Source organism: Anoplophora glabripennis, unplaced genomic scaffold, assembly GCF_000390285.2.
Source record: "Anoplophora glabripennis isolate ALB-LARVAE unplaced genomic scaffold, Agla_2.0 scaffold1231, whole genome shotgun sequence".
In the NCBI taxonomy this organism is placed as follows: Eukaryota; Metazoa; Arthropoda; class Insecta; order Coleoptera; family Cerambycidae; genus Anoplophora; species Anoplophora glabripennis.
In genome coordinates this window covers 34432-57628 of record NW_019417307.1, presented here as the reverse complement: position 1 = coordinate 57628, position 23197 = coordinate 34432, and the positions used below count along the sequence as shown (strand labels likewise).

The 23197-nt window shown below is 35.7% G+C and overlaps 2 protein-coding genes across 2 annotated transcripts; one reads left to right on the top strand and one right to left on the bottom strand.

The window, feature by feature from the left end:
* The first annotated feature begins 575 nt into the window (after nucleotides 1–575).
* LOC111692256 (PR domain zinc finger protein 15-like) lies at nucleotides 576–4299 on the top strand. Its single transcript, XM_023456162.1, has 4 exons — nucleotides 576–745; nucleotides 809–886; nucleotides 1680–1754; nucleotides 3881–4299. Exons 1-4 carry the CDS (start codon nucleotides 649–651, stop codon nucleotides 4297–4299), a joined length of 669 nt encoding a protein of 222 aa, XP_023311930.1. The 5' UTR covers nucleotides 576–648.
* A 1831-nt stretch (nucleotides 4300–6130) lies between these two features.
* On the bottom strand, nucleotides 6131–10240 carry LOC108913121. Its single transcript, XM_018718600.1, has 6 exons — nucleotides 10009–10240; nucleotides 9524–9945; nucleotides 9294–9428; nucleotides 8988–9083; nucleotides 6222–6314; nucleotides 6131–6154 (listed from the first exon to the last, which is right to left on the bottom strand). The coding sequence occupies exons 1-6, from the start codon at nucleotides 10238–10240 to the stop codon at nucleotides 6131–6133; spliced, it is 1002 nt and encodes a 333-aa protein (XP_018574116.1).
* Nucleotides 10241–23197: the final 12957 nt, after the last annotated feature.

Sequence of the window (23197 nt, the reverse complement as noted above, 5' to 3'; positions counted from 1 at the left end):
TTCGGACCCACAGATGTTCGCCTCTCTACCAAATTTGTGCTACCCATAGATGTCTTGTTTTGGACATTTAATGTAGGTTTACTTTGGAATTATAGAAATACTTTTGGTAATATGTATTTATTGTTTTTCTAATTATTACATGAATAACAAATACATACATATTTAAGAGATCCATATAATTCTCTCTAATACATCTAATGTCTCTATCTAATATACAGGCTGTTACAAAATCGAGTCAATAGCATTGCTATCTCGGTAACTATAGGAGATATAGAGAGTTGGTTAAATGGAGGCAAAGTTGCGCACTTTGATGTTCAATAATTTGCCAAAAAATTCACACTATTGGATCACCCTGTATAACTTACGATACTGTTTATTAAATATTTATTCGCCTTTGCTTCTCTTCTTTTTTTCCTCTGCATCACTCCTTTCCTTACTCCTTAAATATATTTTTATTGCTTCTTCGATTTCTTTTATTCTCACACAATGAAATTTTTTTCAGTCGCCAGTTGTAGTAGTTCATTTGTGACTTTTATAATCGACGTGGATAAAACAGTTGTTGCTGAAGCCGAATCTACAACACACCCTCTTAGATCACCGCTTCGTCGATTTTCATCTGGGTGGAGTTTGGGAATCGCGTCTATAACCATGGGGGGTGACCATGTGGATGATGTTGCGTTACCAGACTCTTCAACTTCACCAGCGCCATCTACCCCCGATGATCTAAGTCAGGACCTCGTGATGGGTAAGATAGTAGTTAAATAGAACCTAACATCTGTCTCAAAACTAACAATGTAATTAATTATAGGTCGACTAGTGGTGTGGCTGAATAATCCAGACATGGTGGAGGCGATAGCGGATGAGGGGGAGAGAGCTAATGCCGATGGTAAATATAATATATTTACCATACATACATCAATCAAAACAGTTAATGCAATAAGTACCGATGATGCTGCCATCTAACAACGAATAGAGAAAGGTTGCTTGGGTCACTGTTGCCCTAAAGATATTATTATTAGGAATAAAAATGCAAATGAAAATGAAAATTGTGAATTCGTGGGTTAGGTCACTGTTGCACTAATAGCCTCATATATATTATTTAACTTTAAAAGTGGTGTACCTATGTTTTCGAGCGACCTTTAAAAATAAATATTAACGAACTAATAATCTTTTTATTGAATTTGATAAGCAAAAGAATAGAAATAAATTAAGAGACACTTAAAAATTTTCTCGACGCTAAATTTATTGAAAAAAAATTTTGTTTGAGCTGATTTTTTGAGGGGGCTCTTAAAACATGATAAACTTACATATTTTCACAAGACACGAAAAAAAATATTTTTTTTTTTGGCCACCCTAATATACAGGGTCGGAAAGTCCACATGGTTCATCGGCCGTTACGTAAGAGCGATAAAGAAACTCGTAGAAATCCGTGCGATAGAGAAAGATGGCTATAATGAAGGCGTCTAATAGTCACCGCCCATTTCTCCCTTCCACAAATAAGATCCACTTCTTATTTGTTCATTTATTCATTATAGCCATCTTTCTCTATCGCACGGATTTCTATGACTTACTTTATCGCATTCACGTAACGGCCGATGAACCATGGGGACTTTCCGACCCTGTATATATAAAACGTATTATAAAAAATCTAATTAATACAATTCTCTTTCATTATCAAGAAAGAATTGAGGTGATAGACTTATCAGAGGAAGATGTAGATGATGATGGTGAAAATGACTGGGTTGGTGTTGACGGTAATATAAACAATAAATAAATGCATTATGAAATCTAATTATCACAATTTTCTTTTTACAGAGCTTATAGCCATGGGTGCCCTCCCACGGACATAATTTTTTTTTTGTAATCTGCCGTAGTTAATATATGTTTTTAAGTTAAATAGAAAATGGTTTTTTATTATGCATGCCACTTCCCTAACCGCACACTGTAGTTCATAATCCATTTTTGTTCAATGTGAGTGGGCATGCAACACATACTACTATTGGTTTGACCAATGTAGCACTTACTTCATTTTTAATAATGTATTTTTTTAATTTTAATATTTCAACAATAACAATTTTAACCAAAAAATGTTGACCTATTTCTGTTCATTTGTGTGGTCACAGTTTGTTTTGTTAATTAACATCAGTCTTTTTCCAAGTGAATTTTTATAATTTTATTATTGTTATGTTTTCTCAACATGCCATCATCATTGTGAACCCTGGATTTCAACTCCTGAAGAAGAGAATGATTTTCTCTAGGCTAGGATAAACTTTTTTTGGAAAAACGCAAAAACCCGTCGATTTTGTTTGTTAGGGGGACATCTTTTTGCATGAATTAGATGGTTCTAACTGCTACCCCCTCAGCGGGGTAAACATCCCCTCCAAATTTTTAAATAGTAAGGGTGGTCAAGTTGCATATCGTTGAAAAGCTCTTTTGATTCTCTACACAGTCATGGGTCCCTTTTGAAAATCAACCCATTTTTTTAAAAGATAAAGGGTGCAGAACTTAACACATACAAAATTTCCTATTATCTCTACAAATTATTCTCTAATTAAAATTCGCTATCGAGTTCGCTATTGATTTCAAAATCATTAAGTTAAAGAAGCGTCTAAACATATCCAAATGGCTGGAAATAATTGACCAGCAACTTCCATTCAATAATAAATAATTTTACGTGAACTATTCTCATTAGTTACTCCAACGTATTGTTAGATTGTTTGCAGTTATTTCTTTCACAAATTCCACTAAAAACGGTATAGATAACAGACCATTTTTCAGTCAGCGATTTTGTCGTAAAGTGATGTTAGCGGTTTTAGTGGCTGTAAATGGTGCGTAAATACAAAATAATTAAAAATGGTTTATTCGATCCAAGAGAGGGTGGAAATAATTGAATTAGTTTATAAAAATAACGAATGTTGTTTACTGAACGACATGCCAATAAACCCGTCCTTCGCAAAATTGTCTTGGAGTTAGTAAGAAAATTGCAGGAGAGGAGATCTGTGGGCAATAAAAAGCGAAACAATGAACGTCCTGTTGTACGTAATGAAGCTGTGGAGGTTGCAGTTCTGGGACACGTTGCTTTAGATCATAGGCCAAGTACACGGCAATTGGATTCTGTAAGCGGTGTTTAAGTCGGGGTAGTGTACAACGAATTTTAAAACATTACAAGTTCGATCCTTACAAAATTCACCTTCTCCATGAACTTCACGAAGATGACTGACCGCCGGGTACAATTTTGCGAGGTCATGACTGAACGGGCGATGCATAATCCAAATTTTCTTTTCAACATTTGTTTTTCCGATGAGTGCAGCTTTTTCCTAAATGGCACCGTCAACCGCCATAATTGCCGTTACTGGACAGACTCCAATCCAAGAATATTCCACGAACAGCATACTCAACACCCAGAAAAATTAAATGCTTGGGCTGGTATCTTTGGTAATTCCCTTGTTGGTCCTTTTTTTATAAATGGTAACTTGACTGGTGATATGTATTTGGAATTGCTGTAAGAAGCTATTGATCCAGCCTTAACGGTAATTATGGAAAACGATAATGATTATCTCGAAGATGAACTGATGTTTCAGCAAGACAGGGCTCCTCCCACTATGCCCACCATGTGCGCGAATTCTTAAACAATACATTTCCGAATCGTTGGATAGGTAGGAGAGGTACCATTGGATGGCCTCCTAAGGTGTACGGCTAACAACCGGTTAACAGACAGCTAACAAACGGCTAACAAACGGCTAACAAACGGCTAACAACGGCTAACAACAGCTAGCAACCGGCTAACAAACGACTAACAACCGGCTAACAAGCGGTTAACAAACGGTTAACAACTGTTGTTAGCCGTACACCTTATAGGTATAGCTCATTTGATGTTTAGCATCCAACATGTTCACATGTAAAATCTGTAGTGCTGCGTTTACCTGTCGCAACAGCTTAAGTCATCATACGAACAAGCATAAAGATAGAAAATTTGAGTGTAATTTATGCAACGACAGTTTTACAAGGAACGATAGTCTGAACGCTCACATAAAGACTGTTCATAAAGACAAACACTTGACATCGCCATATGGAGAAAGCAGTGAAAAAACTGCGAAAGACGAGGAGAATACCTGCAATGGAAAATATATGTACAGACATCACAATAATAATAGCCAATCGTCAAACATGGATAATGATGATGAACAATTTGAAACAGATTGTGAAAGCAGTGACGATATGCTAGAAAGAGAGAGCGGAGACGATCCCGGCGAACTTGTAAATGCTATTTACGCTATTATATCGAAGAGTGTCGTTTGACTAAAGTACATCGCCTCTTCAGAGGCAACAACAAGCTACATAATATGGGAATAATTCAGTAACTTACCAGCATCCAATCATCTCCACCTCATCATTCCCATGCGTCTTTAGATACCAGGTCGAGCTGTTACGCCATCAGATGCGCCAGCACAGTCGCCGCCTTGTCGTTGACTATAGCCACTAATATCCGTTACTTATTCAAGTAACGAATAAGAAGTATCGATTAATTACAATATCGACATCACTATTATTCAGCCATGTCTCGTACATTCACCATGTTTGGACAATCCAGCGTACTTGATACACACTTCTACCCACCCATTGAACTGGATGGAAGTCGACGTTATGGTTTGGGCTTACTCGGTTTCTATTCCTACAACTCGATTCACAACGTTGATGAAAGTAACAATATATACGCGTACAGAAAGAAAAATAAAACCGCACCTGAAATCATAAAAATACCCCCTGAGGTATATAAAATAGAAGAAATTAATAATGCAATATTGACTGATATAAATATTAACAGCAAGCAGTTGGACAATGATGAGACGCTATTTTCTTTACGTTCTAACAACAACACGTTGAAATGTGAAGTGCATTCCAAATACGAAATTGATTTTACATCTTCCAATTCTGTGGGAAATCTGTTCGGTTTTGAACGAGGACGATTTCAGGTCAATAAAACTCATGAATCTACTTTACCTGTTAACATTATGAAAGTGAGAATTGTGCGTATAGATTGTAACATCACATCCGGTGCATATTTAAACAGTCGGCCATCGCATACACTATTTGAATTTGATGTTGATGTGGAACCCGGTCACAAACCTACCAAGGAGCCGCAAAATATTATTTATATGCCTGTTCGACCGAAGGGATGTCAGTTTATCGACAACATTGCTTTGAATATTTTAGATGACAAAGGTGATTTGATTGATTTTCACGAAGAAAACATAATTGTGAAACTTGAGCTAAAACAATTAGCCTGAATAATATACAGGGTGGGCCACCAGTAACGCCTCGGTCGCTAGGGACCCAACGGCAAATGTTACAGAAACTTGTTTAGGTGATTTTGAAATATACAGGGTGTCCAGGAAAAGCGTACCATATCAAAGTTATGTATTTTTAAATGGAACTCCCTGTATTTTACTGCGTTTTTGAAAGCGCCATAAAAAATAGGTGAACTTTATTAAAGGTTCTCCATACCTAGGACTTACAGTTTGTGAGATATTTCAATTTTAGTGAAAATGCAGGCATAGCGTAGAAATTTAATATTAGCAATAAAAAAAGGTAAAAAAGGTAAAAAATTGGAAGGTCTATTTTAGATCCTTGAAGTTATAAATTGTTATATTTGTCATCAATTAGTATTACACAGGGTGTTCAAAAAACTGCTGAATACTTCTCTCAACTTTAAACAGCAATCACTTGGTTATTTTAAATGGGACACCCAGTATATTTTTACTTTGGGAGTTAGGAAATTTAAAACTCTCAAACTGTGTATAGGTTTCCTATACCTATCTCTAACGGTATTGGAGATATTTGTGCCGTTTCGTTTTTTATCGATTTCTTTTTTATAAGATGTATCCACGTGTCTTTATTGAGGTCTTTATTGAATTGGTTTGTGTTCTTCTTGATGACGTCTTTTTAAATATATGGATCAATTTTAATTGTATTGCCATTACCATTTTAATCTTCCCGGTGTAAACAGTCACTACATATATAGAGAAATATTATTAGTGCAATATGAGGGTTGGCTATGATTTTTAGCACAAATTATAAAAAACTAAAATTTCCGTATTTTACTATTTTAAATAGAACCTGTCTAATTTAATTATTTAAGGAAACATATAGTTACCTATTAAAAGTTTGGAAATGTTCAATTTAGAAAAGCTTTCTTTGTGTTTCAAACCTAACCAACTAACCTGTGAGGCTAATTTATTTGACAAAAGCTTCTTTAAAGCTCTTCTTATGAAATCGTTCACCGAATCGCATCCTAATTTTGCTAACTCCATGACCTATAAAAAATGTTATTGAGGTTCATATTTAAAAATTACAGCTCAATCTATACTATAACTAATACTGTTTAGATAAATACGAGTCACATTTTACCAGATTTCTTAAAATCATTGTCCAAAAAATTGTTACATATATTGAAATGAATGACATAATCGATTTGTTCTACTAACTCTAAGGAAGGCTTTCTTAAATAGTGGTAGTTAGTTAACCAGTGATTGTGAAATCCACCGATTAGAATTAAATATTTAAATTTGTGAAAAAATATAAGAGACACCGCATGTGCAACAGGCCCATTAACAGTGAAATGACTGATAACTGATTTAATCCTAAGTTAATAGAAAGGGGTGTTGGCAAATATAGCTGTAAATCAGATATAATTACCGAATTTTTCATATTTTGATCCTAGTCTGTCAAAAAAGTGTCAAATTGATGTAATTCTTCCACACTTATCAAGGGGAAATTAAATTGATTCCATAAGAAATTTTCTGGACTAGTCATCGATTTATCCACAGTGCCCTTTTTTGTGTTTATATCAACTTTTATGTCAGCTACCTGTAGTTCCAGCATTGAGAGTTTCATGAAGCCAATACGACCTCTTTCTTGAAAGCAACAGCAGATGATGTAAATATCTTAAGTCATCAATTGTTAATTTTTCTTGATTGCTCTGACCATATAAATGCAATATTATCTTCTCAGCAACATCGTACAATTCTGTGATCGAACTATCAGGCTTATAAAAAATTGAAGTCGATTCTTGTAACTGTGTATTTTTTTTCAATAGAGATATATATATTTTTTTCTTTTTTGAAAATAGCAATGATTGTGGCACAACCAGCAAAAGCATGCACAAACAGCAGGAATGGTTTTAAATTTATGTCATGTAGTGTAGAATATATAACTTTTGCTTGCTTCCCTGCGGTTAAATCTCCCTCGTATTTTCGAGCCAGATCTGCTCCATACTTTTGCAGTTCTTCAATTGACATTTTCAAAATATTAGTACCATTAAGAAAAGCAAAATTCAAATTCAGCATGGTAGCACAATCAAACCTCTTTTTAATTTTTGATATGATTCTATCAAATACCATTATTATTTCTTTAGAAAATAGTTGAACAGAGTATTTGTAATTCGTCTTCACACATCTCATCGAAATGTTTTTTACGTTTCGGAATTCGTTTGTTTTTCCAATAAGGGTCAACTCCACTTTTTTCAGCAACTTCTTCAGCCTCTTTTGTCCAATATTCCATTGGATTCTGTCTCATTTTTTGCAAAGTTTTGGGCAGACCATCCATTAGCGCGACGCATAGTGGTTCAGAACGGCCTAATCTCTGGCCAAAAGTCGAAAAGTGAGAATAATAATTCCAAAATTTCCAATTTTAGGTTATTGGGGTCGCTGATTACGAATTTGATTTCAAAATTATGAAACTCAAAATGGCGGACATTTTGGAAAAATAATCAATTTATCGGTCCGAAAATTTGCACCATTAGGTGTTTGGGGTCGCTGATAACGAATTTGATATCAAAATTATGAAACTCAAAATGGCGGACCAAAAATGGCAGACATTTTGGAAAAATAATCACTTTATCGGTCCGAAAATTTGCACCATTGGGTTTTCGGGGTCGCTGATTACGAATTTGATATTAGATTCATGACATTTGAAATTCCAAAATGAGAAACAATTTTGTAGAATATGTGCATTTTTATTTTATCTCACTTACATAATTCCATACAATACATCCCATTGGATTAATTCCATTGGATTAATTAAAAATCATAATCTGGGTCAGATGGATCCGTCGTACATGTGTCGATTTCTGCTGAGGGTAAGCTTCTATTTGTGACATCACCTTCTGGTGTTGCCAGTAGAAGTTCTATTACATCAGAGGGTAATGGTGCTATTCTTCATTTTTAATTTTTGAAAATTTGTTATGAGTGGGTCCGAGGATGCAAGAAGCCGACGAAAAACGTCAGACATTGTCTTCTCTCGCGTACATTTTCGAGAAAAATTTTCGCGGTACCGACGAATGTCCTTGTTCCTCGCTTCTTGAGCGTCCTCGGAAAGTTGGCCGATTGGCAAGGCCCTCGCTTCTATTATCGCGTAGCCATGAATTAAAACGATATGTACCGATGTTGGCATCGGGTACCAGGAATATAGCTCAACATATCGTTTCGCGACGTCTAAGCAATAAACCCTGAACTTGTCTATATGTACAGCGAAACCGCTCGTCATTGTCTGCAAAATTACTTTGCAACTTGCTATGAATTTTTCGTCCAAATTCAAAATTTCTGCTGTTAAGTCAACGTTCTTAAAAAAACGTCGGGCTGGATTGCCGTTGTTTTTCCTGCCAAATCCTTGCTTAGGCATATCAATATTTAAACCTAAAGCAGCTTTAAATTTCTTTTGGATTTGTTCCTTACGATTGCCAACTACTTTCTTTTCAAGGACTGATCGCGCCTGTCATTTACTCGTCTCATCATTTAATTTATATGCAACATGAAACATCCGTTCCATAAACCTTATCCACGCGTGTAAGGAAGAAATTCCAAAATTTAGTTTCGAGCTGCCACATTCTGTTTGTTCCACCAATTGTAAATTGTTGAAATTTTTCGACGTCAAATTACATAAATAACACCTTTGCGCGCAGATTTAGTGTCAGTAATAGCATTTCTCACCTTTCCGTCTATCATTGTAAACGATAATTCATATTTCACTTCAACGTTAGTACCTTCCGTTACTGTAGCGAATGTGACGATGCCCCAAACCCCCCTCTACAAGAATCCATTTCAAAAACATCGATCTTTCAACCTTCATATTTCGACCTTTGGCCGGGGAATTGGCCGTTTTGAACCACCGTGCGACGGAACGGGCAAGGATAATATCTTCTTTCTGAATTTCTATATTTACTCAACGGATTTCGCCCAAATAGTTAAATTAAGAATAAATTTAAAATCCTTTATAGCAGTTAAGAGATGACCTACCTCGTACTTAGCTTCTGGAGCATGAGAAGTTTGCTTAACTTCTTCTAAGGCTTCCGCTATTTCTGGCAAATTATTTAATAGGGCATTCACAGCAACATGTTTCGCCGACCATCTCGTCTGACTACTTCCTTCCACCTAGTAGTGGAGCCAACAGAAAAGCAATATACTTTTTGAATCAATCTAAATAGTTTAATAACTTCCTGGTATGATGAGGCAGAATGAACACCTACAAGATTTAAGAAGTGAGCCAGCTCATTCCTTTCTGCAATCCTGGCTTGTACTCCTTTATGGATGCCGGCCATATTGGACCCATTATCATAATATTGGCCACGATATTGTCCAATATCTAAATCATCAACTGCCAATTTTTCTAAAATCTGTTGACAAATGTCCTCTCCTGTCTTTCCAGCAACTTCTATGAAATCAATGAAACTTTCTTTTATTTCACACACATCGCCTGTTCTTTTTACATATCGAATTACCTGGCTCATTTGTTCTGTATGGGATACATCTGGAGTGCAGTCGAACATTATCGTGTAGTATTTGGCTTCTTTGATGTCATTTAAAATGCTATTTCTAACTGTTTTTGCCAATATGTCAATTATTTCATTCTTGTCTTTAATAAATATGATACTTGTCCCTTTTTGTTGTTCTAAGTTAAACTTAAGAGTTGAATTATGTTTGGCGAGCAGGGAAATTTAGTTCAAGAAGTTACCTTGTCTAGGCTGAGGACATTGTGTGATAAGATCGCTAGGAGTTTCGTGGGACCCGCGAAAAGAAAGGCAGTTTGTGGATAGATACAATACAGCATCCATAACAATACGCAGGATCTGTCTCCATTTTTCTTTCTCTGAGTGAATTACTCTCTCAATGTCTTGATCAATACCCTGGCATGATTTCATTTGTTGTACCCGTGTTTTCCACTTGATCATACACTCTTTGTGCATTTGAGCTGCCTCGTGTTCGGTTAATCTCTCTGAAATTTTTTTCCAATTAATAAACCCTGTAGAACACGATGCAGATGTGGCGGTAAAAGACGGTTTCTGGTAAATCTTGCAGCACGCACAAAAAAATTTTGTCTTAGAAAATATAAGCCAAGATCTTTTAACCCTTTCACAATTAACCAACGTCCTGTACCACATAGAAAATGTTAAATGTCTGCCATTGCGTTCAGTAGATCTAAGTTCAATGTTTTCGGTGTGATTTTCTGCTAATAATACAGCCTAATTGCTAAAGAAATACCGTTGTTGGTCAGTAATTTTTTCCACCCCTGGCCAATTGACTGGGTCCATCAAATCCGAATTTTTTGCAGTTCATCCGAATCCGAGTGCGTGGATTTAGATCCTTCGTATTCTGGCTTTGTTTTTTCAAGTTGCTCAGGTTGCTCTTCGCACATCGATAAAGACGATGAAGTTTGCACTGTGAAATCAGACTGTGAAAAATCTTGATCCGTTGTGCGAGAAACATCCTGTAACTCAATATCAATTTCGGAAGTTGCAACAGATACTGACGGGTCACCCCCTCTGCGAAGCCAATTTTTTATATTATCTGCACATTGTTTTCCCTGCAACTCCTTATATCTAGCCTTTTTCCTATATTCCGCTCTCGATAGCTTTTTTCTTGGTGCGCTCATAATTACAACCTGTAAACAAAAATAATCAATTTCCTTGTTGAAAACATTTCAATCTAATAAATATTTTTAGTAAATAAATCGACCGAGAAGCAAGATCATTGCATGGAACAATTAAATTTTCAACTCAACGCAACGTAGGTACTACGATCTGACTACAATTTCACTAACACTACAATTTACGAGCGGGGAGTAATGATATCGATGAGTGTGCGCGAGCGCGTGGCTACCGCCCGAGTTATAGGTACCTACGCGCCGTCGACGGCGTCTGAATTTTAAGTAAGTTTAAATAATGACGAATTGACGACGTAAGTGATTGCACGTATTAAATTGAATTTAAAAAATAAATATAGTAACTTAAAAAGCATAAGATAGTTATGATAAAATACTTACCTAGAAAGGCGATCGATGAGCTGTGATAGATTTATTGATGCGACACTAATACAATCAGTATTTTACCTTCGGTTGATCGACAATTACTAAATAGTAAATATAAACAAACAACACACATGTTTAAAACAAAACACTGTCGTGGAGAAAGATCGACGAGGGAGTTTTCGAATATAGCTTCATCCCTTTCGCACGCACGATAACCACACGCGTGCTGCCGTCATCTGCTATTCCTGCGGGCGAGCGGGCGCGTATTTTGAACTATGCCTACGCACCTCGAGAATAATAAATGTTCGTGCAGCACGTCTCACTCCGCGCTCTGGGTATCGGTCGAGTTGATATGGCCATGAAATTTCTGTACTTGTACTATTACTTATTCCGTGGTCAAAGTTAAGTAAATGATGAACTTGCCGCCCGGGGCATAGGCTCCCCCTCTACATCCGGAGCTGGGTGTAATCAGGTAGGGTTTGATACCATATATCCACTATCACTAGGGCTGCCATCTCTAAAACCTGCCCTCCAGGACCGGAAGCGTAAGTTCCCCGGATTTAGGAGCTTTCACCCCGGACATCTCAATACTTTTTTCATTCACTTACATCTTGATTAAAATATATTTACTTAGACAAAAGATCGTGTTTTCGAAGTTGGTTTATGATCAATTCAGAAATAGTCTCGGACGTTTCATTTACCGTGGTCTCTACTTCGAGGAGTTTCGTAGTGATTCCTTCATTTCTTACATCGAAATATTGAACTGCCAAAGGAAATAGTTTCTCACTGCCATGGTTCCTAGCATCAATAGCCGCGCTTATAAACGGAATGTTTTGTAAGTAATTTTTTAGTTCGGCAATCGACAAAGGACTTAAAACTCCTGTAGCTATTGCTGTAGCTTTACTACGATTACATGAATGTTTTTTAGCTATTTCTGACCCCGAAAAGATTTCGCGACTGAGAGCGCAAGTACAATCCAGAGAATTGAAAGACATGTGATGGCCGTATGATAAACGAGTGCGCCTTCAGCTGCTCGAATTTGAAGGTCTTCCAAAAAATGTAGATATTTTTGAAGAACCTGCTTGATTTTTCATATTAGTTTTGTGTTTCTGTGTGTTCAAATGTTCATTTATGTCAGAAACGCCTTTGTTTGCGAACGAAATAACAAATCCGGGGAAACCTGGACGGATGGCAGCCCTAACTATCACCCACCAATAAATTTTCACCAAATTCTCCATTTTCAAACCGAGCTCGTACTGTTGAATTCCTGAATATATTTGCGTCATGTGCTGACCCGGGCCACCGACAGACAATACCCCAAATTTTCAATTGAGAGTCGCATATTGCCTGTGCGTTGAAAGAAAAATAACCTTTGCGGTTCCTAAAATTTTCTGGTTCTTCTCCACCTGCAGAGTACAATGCACAGCCCCAATGCATCTTGGAAATCTGCTTATATTGAAAAATTCCTGTCGAATAGTATGGATTTTCTCATCGGGTAATGTTATATAGGTTTCATGCATATGTGCAATTGCCCGGGTCACTTTATTAATGGCTCTGCTTCCTGTTGATTTGTCTACACCAGAAAAATTTCCAACTACAGTAGAACCCCGATTATCCGAGCTATTGTGGACCAAGCCTACCTCGGATAATCAAAAACTCGGATAATACGGACTTTATTTTCTACTGTAAAATAAAATCAGATTTTTAATCAAATTACATATGTTTTATTTACGTACGCAGTAATAACGTAAGTACTAAAGTAATATGTGTGTATATACCTAACAGTATGACAAGGAAACTAAGGAGTAAAAAAAGACGAAATTTTCGTTTGACGTAATCGAGGAGCGCGATTTTTTGCAGCAATGTCTCTCCATTTCTTCATGAGAAAAATGTCTGCTGGCGTTGCTTCGTTTTGCTGCTCCACATAAGCTAAGGCAGTTTCAAATGCAGCTAAAGCTTCCGAATGAGAAACTTTCTGAAAAATGATTTCTTCATCAGAACTTGATTCTTCAATGCGTTGGCGTTCTTGAACGATTGACGCAATCTCTTCATCAGTGTAATCCAATTCCACGTCATCTCCTCTGATCCACTCTTCGACATCATTTTCTGTTAAGGGGTCCTTACTCGGTAGTGACCTCGCCATCTCAAGCAACGGGAGCACAGGTCCCTCAACAGAGAGATCGTCTTCCGAAAAATCGACAGTTTTGCGCCATGACTTCATCAAAGTTTCAGGTTTCATTTCATGCCACGATTGGGCTATCCAAAACATCACGTCCTTAAGATTCACCTTTTTTAAATTTTCTAACGCTTCCAAAAGCGATTTTAATAGGCAAAATCTGTAGTTGCGCTTTAGATTTTGATTTTCCAATACTCCTTGATCCATTGGTTGGATCAATGATGTAACGTTTGGCGGAAAAAAAAGCACTTTGATGTCCTCGCTACATAACTCATCTTCACTTGGATGCGATGGAGCATTATCCAGTAGCAGTAATGCTTTTCTCGACAGTTTCATTTTTTTCAAATGTTGCTCCACTTGAGGACAAATTCTTCATAGAACCATGCTTTGAAGAGTTTTGAATCCATCCATGCACTTCTTTGGTTTCTATAGTAAACGGGCATGGCTGTTGGTGAAAGATTTTTAAAAGCTCTAGGCTTGGCAGATTTTCCAATCATCATGAGGGGCAATTTGTTACTACCAGAAGCATTGCTGCATGCTAAAATTGTTACCCTTTCTTTGCTACGTTTGTAACCAGGAGCTGATGTTTCTTGACGTGATGCTAGGGTTTTGGCTGGCAAAAGTTTGTAATTTAGGCCAGTCTCATCTCAGTTAAAAATTTGATCTGGGCTGTATCCATCGTTGTTTATTTTTTGTTGAATTTTTTCTTTAAATGTTATCAGGGTAGAGCTGTCTGCAGATAGCTTCTCACCACAAATATTGAGCTGACGTATATCATGCCTCTTTTTCCATCTATCGAGCCAGCCTTGGCTTGCTGTGAATTGTTTCGTTTCCTCCGGGAAAAGAGTGCGCAGTGATAATGCTTTCGCTTGTAGAATTGGTCCAGAGATCGGAGCTCCCTTATCACGCTGTTGTGTAAACCATAAAAATAACGCATCTCCCAATTTTTCATAGTCACTTGATTTCATGGATTTTTTCTTTGAACTGCGGTTCAACAGTGAACTACAGTTGAAACTGTTTATACAACCGGCCCTAAAAGTTCTAACATATCGCTAAAGTAATAGGTCATTCTTCCAAGACACCAGACGCTTTTTATGTATGCTCTTCCTCATAATATACCTACGTAAATATTGCCATCTGCTGACCAGACTTTTTTTGGACCAAATTTCTTCGCCGCGCTGACCAGATATACTTTTTATCAACAAACACCACATCTCTTACAGTTTCCACCTTGCATATTTCTAGAAAATAGGTTCTATAACCTTTGGTAGTTTCGCTGTATCCTACGAAAGTTCCCCTTTGACTTTTGGAATTTCCTTTAGCTCTTAGCTGTTTTGGTAAATATTTTTAAATTATTTATATCTTAAGACATACCAAATAATAATCACTGGTCGACATGATTCGTGTCGATTCAGTACGAGAAGATTTTGGCTCGCTGAAACCGAATCTGTCCTCAGAAATGCTCGATCACCTAAAGTTTTTGAGACATTCTAACTAAAACTGCAAATATATGCGATTTTTACACATATTTGAGGTTATATAATATCGTTAGGTATTTTTTTTATAAAACTAAGAATAGCGTCTTAAAGTACAATCCTTCCCTTTCGCAAGTGAATTTTGAATTATCCAAATATCTTTTTTTTTTTCAACGATATATAATGATTTGAAGTTACCGTCTCATCAACTAAATAAATTGCTAAATATGCATATGCATGCAAATACCCGATATGATTTTGTATGTCTCGTGAATTTAGAAAAACTTATAAATTATTTTTATTACTGTTTATACAGGGTGGCCCAGAAATCAACGTTAAGCCGGAAACGGGCGATAGACCAAGTCGTGACAGTTATTAGAAATATATAAAAAAAAATCTTTGTCATGTACTTTTCAAATTATAAGTATCAAAAAATAAATTGGAGAAACTGATATCCTGTGATGATATATCAAGTCCTGTGACTACAAATATTAATGTTTCGTCAATCTTTTTTTCTGTAATGTAATCATGAATAACCCTTCTGTAAATTACAGTTTAAAATTAAAACATAACTGCCTCAGTTTCAAATAAAATGTTGGAATTTTGCCCAACATTAAATTACATCACCCGACTTTAACCGACTGTACTGTAAAAAAAATGTACTACACTATTTTGGCAAGTAATTTTAAAAGATGGCGCATTTAGTCCGGATTCTAAAATGGTATGATACTTGCTAGATTACTTTGTTTAGGAAAAAAAAAAATTTTAGTGGAACCAGATTTCCGGCCAATTTTGTTTAATTATTTAAAATGTTGGTAATGCAGCCTGGGTATTTTTAAGACCACAATTTACAGGTACAGTTACACGCCATTTCGACAATGTGAGTGAAACAGATAGAGACACCACCTTGTCCAAAGAGTACCACGGGTTATCAAGTAATTTGTTAGTTTAAGGTGCAAGTTTGAAATAAAATTCTGTCAATGGATTTCTTCTTCATGATTTAATTTAATTAGATAAGGAATTACAGCAAATGTTCGAACTGTTTGCCTTCAGCTGCAATGCAAGCTCTACATCTCCTTAAAAATGATCGCGTAATAAGACGGGCGTATCTTCTCGAGTTAATGTGTTCAGCGGCTTCTGTAATTCTTTGGCGCGGCTCGTCTAAATCTTGAATAGGTTTAGAGTACACTTTTTCTTTATCGTTCCCCAGTAAAAGAAATCTATGGGGTTTAAATCGGGTGAACGGGCAGGCCACGAAATTGGACCACCTCATTCAATCCACCTATCGGGGTATTCTCGGTTGAGAAACTCTCGTACTGTGCGAGCATAATGCGCTGGGCAGCCATCTTGTTGGTACCACATACTGCCGTAAATGTTCAGTGGCACTTTTTCCAATAAATCTGGTAATTGTTCAAATAAACCTCAATTGGACCAATAACTGTACCATTCAAAATTCCAGTCCACATGTTAACCTTAAACCGGTACTGCGATCTGTCTTCCCGCATCAAATGTAGATTTTCCATGTGCCATTCGTGCAAATTGTGGAGGTTCATGTAACCGTCCGTTTTAAACGTTGATTCATCACACCATAGAATTTTTTCAAAGAATCGCGGATCCTCTCTGTACCTCTGCAACATCGTTCGACAAAATCGCACTCTCTTTGGGTAGTCTCGGGGTAAAAGGCTTTGTACTCGTTGTACATGGTAAGGATGAAGCTGGTTCTTTTTTAAAATACGATGTGCAGTACTTTTGGATACTCCGATGCTCTCTTCAATTCCACGTACTGAGATACTTGGGTCTTGTTCGACCGCCTGGAGCACTTAAATATACCTTTACTTTAACAGACAATAAAGTTATAGTTCATGGATATTGTATTCCATTATTCTTGCTTCCATCTTCAATTCTATTTCTCTTAAATCTAATCCTCTTGATTTATTTTTTGCTTCCAACCATCTTATTTTTTACTCTTATTTCCTTTAGCTCAAGTTCTTTTTCTTTGAATTTCTCACCTTCCACACCTGAATAAGATAATGGTTTGACCAATAAACTTACCGTTTCTTTTTGCTCTGACGTATACGCTTCCATCGCTTTTTGCAAATTACTGGGTTTGTCTGAAAAAAATAAAAAAGCATTAATTACATTTAAAATATTTCTGTAGGGGATCGTTGCTTTGTACCAAAACAGAGTGATGAGCGTTGAGTGATTTGTTGTAGGATTGACGTTGCTTCAAATAATGAAAGTCCAAGATTCTAAACTTAGTTTAATACCGACAACAAACTATAACAATTCTCGAAGGACCATATTCAAATATAATTAAACTGATGTTAACACAATGCGACAGGCACAACTTATGCTACAATGATGTACATATACTAGTGTTACAAACGATGTATATGGAATGAATTAATTTTCGTAAAATGTAAGAAGACCTCTTGTTGGTATCCAGGTACCTGCTAAGAAGGGTTTCTGCCTCGTCTTCGATTTCCCACCCTCTTTCTTGCGATTCACAACTTTCCTTTGTAGGAAAGGCAATTTGGGAATTCCAAATCGGTGCAGGACGTAGCAAAGCCCCCTTTTACAAATACAATGCTATAAGTAGAGTTTAGTTAGACAATAAATAAATCCTTGATATAAATATTTATAACAGATATTACAATTTATGACTTAAATCTACATAAACAACTAAAGTAAGGTACAGTTGATTTACAGGGCGAATAAACCTTTCTAATTTATTTCTTTGTTGAGGGGAATTCTCAACAATTTCAATTTCTACTTTTAAAAGATAGTTTATTTAATTTAATATTTTCATATCGTAATTAAAATTCTCCAAACAATAAGTACTTTTTATAAAAATCACTTATTTTCTCCTTTTATAAATTTTTTCCTCTTCGTCTCTGAAAACTTGGTTCTGTTAGACGTTTTTAACTACTTGGCAATGCCTCTTGCTCACTTTCTTCAGTTCCACCTTTATTACGTAAGAAAAGACATTGTTAATTAGCATATTTGTTTTTGTATTTATAAAAAACACACCAATATGTTCCATTGCATGCAGTGCCGGCCCGAGGTATATTTTTTGGTAGCGCAGTACACATTTATTTATTGCACACTTGTATGTATAAAGCTAGTTATTTTAATGACAAAGAATAGTGTAACAATATAAAAAACATTTAAGTAAATTTCTGTTTACGGACTTTGGCATCTGCAAATTTTTGCCTCCATTCTACTGATTCCACCAAACTTAAAAATAACAATTTTGAGAGTCGGTTTCCATTTAGTCTATTTCCCCATTGAGTCATAAGAGCTCTCGCTTTTGAAAACAACTTTTCAGAAGGAACTGATGTTCCTACAATTGAGAGACATTTGAAAGCAATTTTTCTTAATGCATTACAAACCATCACATTTTTCCGAAACAAGAAAACATCAGTGTAAGTAAAGGTTCTATTGGTTGTTTTAAATATGTTTTAAGATCGCAATATGTTCCTTCATCTTTTTCAGCTTGAATGTCAGTGTCGATGGAATTTCTTGCTAATTCTCTGTGATATGTCCAAACACTGTGGGATCTATGTATTTTTTCTGTAGTTTCAACAGCAGGTACAGATTTTTTAGGTGTATCATTATAGGCTTTTTTAATGTTTGTCTAGGGTTTTAACTGAAACAGCAGGTCCGGATATATGTTTATTATGAAACCAACCCGATCACTTAGCAATGCACAGCTTCTTGAAATTAACAATAATAATTCGAGGAGGAGCACTCGTCTTCCTTCTTTTACGTAGTCTCGTCGGCTGTCTATTCCCGCCTCTCGATCCCGCGCTTTAACCGTTTCAGCTCACACGAGAATGCGCACAAGCAAATGATATACCCACTGGTTGATGTTAAGTAATGAATATTATGCTTATGAAATAAATATCGATAGCCTAAAATCAATACCTCTTAAGTGAAAATGTCAAAAGTTTTCAGTATAAACAAAAAACGTTTCACTTCTCATACTAAAAATCTATACTTCTGCTAATTCATATTTTGTTGTTACTATTAAGAATTAGATATAAATTTTACGAAAAACTTCAATTTCTTCAAAAAAACACATACGAGATATTTCACTTTTATTATTCCTTCAATTATTTTATAATTATGGGAAACAACAAAATGTTAACGAACTAGGGAAATACCATTTTATTTAAATAACTTACATTGTAAACATAGAAAAACAATAAAAATGAAATTCACAAAATATTTTTTATTCAGGTCCGTCTGCGTTCCCTTCTTTTTTTGAGGTCTCATGGACCAAATTTTGATAAAAAGTAATGTAGTCAGGTTCCATTTCTTCTCTTATTTCCAATAAGTGCTTGTATTTTTCTAACGAAGTTTTGGGTTTGATAGAATACAAATTCTGATAACTTGGAAACAGTGGCGTATTTAGGATTTTTCTCCCGGTGGGATCTGAATTTTTTTTTACGACAAAATACTTTTGAATTCCTATGGATGCTAAAGGATATAGCAGGTTTTATTTATGTAAAGATAAAAAAAATGAGAATCGAGGATTTTAATAAGAAAAAAGTGACAGTACAGAGAAAATATTCACTAAACCACAGTCAGTGTAGTATATTGATTATTTTTTGTATAATTCAGTTTTAGTGTAAGTACATCTACGTCCTACCTATTTAGTTTACTAAATGATAAAATTATTTTACTGTAAAATTAATAATTAATCGAAGAGCACGCTTTATTTATGTTCCCTTGTCTATTACTAGAGAGGCTAGCATCTCTGACATAACTGGTGTAAATTAATTTTGACCCCTTGAGGGGTATATTTTTAGACATTTTATATCAGTAACGTAAAATGTTCCTGGTGGTCGTATCGAATTGTACCATTGAAATTCTGGAGCGGCATAGTTCATAAAAAAATTATGAGTTAGATATTTTGCATCTAGAGGCAATGGCTTGGTTCTTGCTCGTTTTGTAACCGAAATAAACTCTACTGGCGAATGAATGTATCTTCTGTCTAAGCGCTTCTCTATAAGACTGTGTACCGTGTCGCATTGCATTTGCGTGTGGCCTTTACAAAGATATTTCTGTTCGATCGTTTTCCCCTCTTTTACAGAAAAAGTGAGTAATGTTGGAAATAACAGAGCACCTACTCTGATAGCCACATCGATCTGAATAGAGGATGAAGCCTATCGTCACTATCTTGAAAATATGTGTATAAATAGTCGATTATACAACTCGCAAAATTGGATGCACCTACGTCGCCTTCTCCTTCATGCCACCAAAAGTTAGTAGGTACTCTGGTGCGTAGCAACATTATACATCGTAAAGAAAGCTTAATAAATGTGAACGCTTAGTTTCAGTTTGAAATACAATTTCGATGTATATATTCAAAGTTATATTATTATTTTTTATTAAAGAAAGCATATCTAATGTGTATAAATAATTTATTAAAGAAAATATAATGTATATAAATAGTTTATTACTAAACTTGACACTATATTTACTAAAACTTAAACATAAATAATTTATTACTACACTTAACACTATATTTACAAAAACTTAAACTATTGTAAAAATAATCACTACTAATGTTCTTGGAAGGGAACGTTGTTGCAAATAACACAAGTCCTTGTTAATTTGACTTGCACCAATGACAGTCGACATGATGAGCAGTAGTCTTCTGGTCCCTCGTCATATGCTTCTGTAGTGTGGATATCATAATGCCTATGCTCGGGATAATCCAAACCCGAGAAGTCAATCATTACAAAGTAGCATTTCATGCACAATTTGTATGGCTATCTCGGGTCTGAGGTTATCACGACCATGGATATTGTGAAGCAGAACATTACATGAGGATGAACCGTATTGTTGAGACCAATGTCCACAACATCTCCGTTGGATACCATGGTGGACCGAGCTCTCATAAATCTTGACCAGTCATTTACGTTCTAGACCACACCATCATCCCCAAAATAATCATTCTGCATATCCCCTACCTATATACATAAAAAAAATGATATGAAATCTGTGATTTTACAAATTTTGAAGATTCCTACCTCTTCGATGTCAACGTCGTCACTATCACCACGTTCCCTACCAACACCTGCTTCCGCATCATCGCCACCAACGTCACCAGCACCTACTTCCACCTCTTCGACACCAGCGGGGTCACTTTCGTTCTCGTCACCAGCACCCGCTTCCTCACCAACTTCATCGACGCCAGAATCTCACCATCGCCATCGTCATAACCATTATATAGTTCATCCACTTCTCCCATCTCGTCGATGCCAGCATCACCCATATCATCTTCATCCATCCAGATATCCTATATAACACATTTCAGATTGCTTTGTTTCAACAAAACATTTTAAGAAAATTTACCTCCAATTCATGGACAGCAAGATATTCCAAGAGGGGGTAATCAGTACTTCCCAATAGAGGCATTTTTTTAAAATCAAAATATAAACTCTCACTCACTAAAACACTTGCAAACTGCAACTGATACTGGTAAAAATGTAAACCTCCTCTCGGTTTATATAGCGTTTCTGATGTCATAAATGTTTTATAATGGTCATTTGAAAACAACCCCCAAATAAGTGTCCACAACTGGTGGAGGAGTCCAGTATAACTCTTGCAATTGTCAGAAAAGTTTAGTGAGTTTGTATTCTCAGCAATAAGTTAATCAATTACCAATCAACTATCAAGATACCATTTCCAAAAGACTGGGATTCTAAAGTGAAGTTATTAGTGTTCCCTTTTAGAGCTGATGATATGGTAACCTGTCATAACTGTTATACCATGTTTGACAAAAAAGACATTAATATGTGTACGGGACTTTGTTCGAAATGTCTTGAAGAGAATCCTGAACCTGTCGAACAAAAAACAACACAATGTGTCAGCTGCAGCAAGAAAAAATTGGTGAATGTTGGGATAGTTAGAAGTGTGTGTGAATCGTGTAATGTTCAAGATCGCAGTCTTAGACAACGATGTTTTGCATGCGATGTCTATAAAGATGATTGCTGGAATAATATATGCCCAATTGGTAGAGAAGATAAATTTCTGTGTGATCAAACGGGATATATATTTTTTAAATAACAACTTTAAAGGATGTTGATGTCTGGGGAGGGAGCAACAATTACTTAGGCATGAACTCACAAATATATAACCTAATTTGTAATTAATAAATATATTATATAAAATAGATTTTAAATTGATTATTTCTTCCCACTATAATAAAAAAAAATAATAAAACACTGCACATATTTGTTAATTTTTTATTAATATACCATGGCTGATACAGATTTATAAAATTTATAAATAAAATTACATGTATTAATTGAAACTATGATGCATACAATATACTTTTTTAAACTATATCGGCTTTATTTATCCTTGAATTTTCGCTGGCAGGGAGTCCGCTCCACTTCACGAGTACTTAGAATATACCACGAAAACCTTTAAGTAATTTTGATCTTAGTCATTACGTTAAAATTCTAAAAATTCACCATTTTCGTGGTATATTCATGCGAGACAATTTGCCCAAGAGTGGACCCCGATATCACGAATCGGTCATTTTGAATTTGGATAGTGTAAATGGTCCGGGAACTCACTGGGTAGCTTATAAAAAAATAGGAAATACTATTAACTACTACGATAGTTTTGGAAATTTACCCCCACCCAAAGAACTTGTTGAATACTTAAACATTAAACAGAACCAACCAATCAAAATCTTCTATAATTATAACCGCCAACAAAAATACAACACAGTATTGTGTGGGCACTTGTGCTTGAAGTTTCTAACTAACAATAATAATTAAAAAAATGAAAATGAATTTCTCGTTATCTCCAAAGGATGATCGTGAAAATATTAAAAGGATGGCTAATTCCTTAACTGCATTTTCCAAGGTTAAATGTCTTATCAAGTTAACCAAAGAAGAACTAATGTATTTACCTAAAGAAGTTATGATTTCCTGTGCGGCACAAGAAATTGCTTTGGTGTGGGATAAATTACCTGAATATCTTCAAACTGATATTGATATACTAAAATTTCAATACTGTTTGGAACATTATAGTGATGATAATAAAGACCAGGATATTGATGTGAATGATGGTCCTGTTCCACGAAAATTTATGTGTTGTTATTGCAATGTACGAGATATTACAGTGGCGTCTAAAAATCAAGTTAGTGTGGGTGCATCACCATCAGTTTCAACAAATAAAATTACTCTTGATTACTGTTGTAAACACCAATAAATATGGA

Coding starts and splice junctions, on each gene's coding strand:
- LOC108913121 (XM_018718600.1), bottom strand. CDS start 10,240: ATGCACAAAGAGTGTATGATCAAGTGGAAAACACGGGTACAACAAATG. Junction 9,084..9,293: donor CTCCAGAAGCTAAGTACGAG/GTAGGTCATCTC, acceptor GGATTCTTGTAG/AGGGGGGTTTGGGGCATCGT. Junction 6,155..6,221: donor CAAATAAATTAGCCTCACAG/GTTAGTTGGTTA, acceptor AACTTTTAATAG/GTAACTATATGTTTCCTTAA.
- LOC111692256 (XM_023456162.1), top strand. CDS start 649: ATGGGGGGTGACCATGTGGATGATGTTGCGTTACCAGACTCTTCAACT. Junction 746..808: donor AAGTCAGGACCTCGTGATGG/GTAAGATAGTAG, acceptor AATTAATTATAG/GTCGACTAGTGGTGTGGCTG. Junction 1,755..3,880: donor TGACTGGGTTGGTGTTGACG/GTAATATAAACA, acceptor TTTGATGTTTAG/CATCCAACATGTTCACATGT.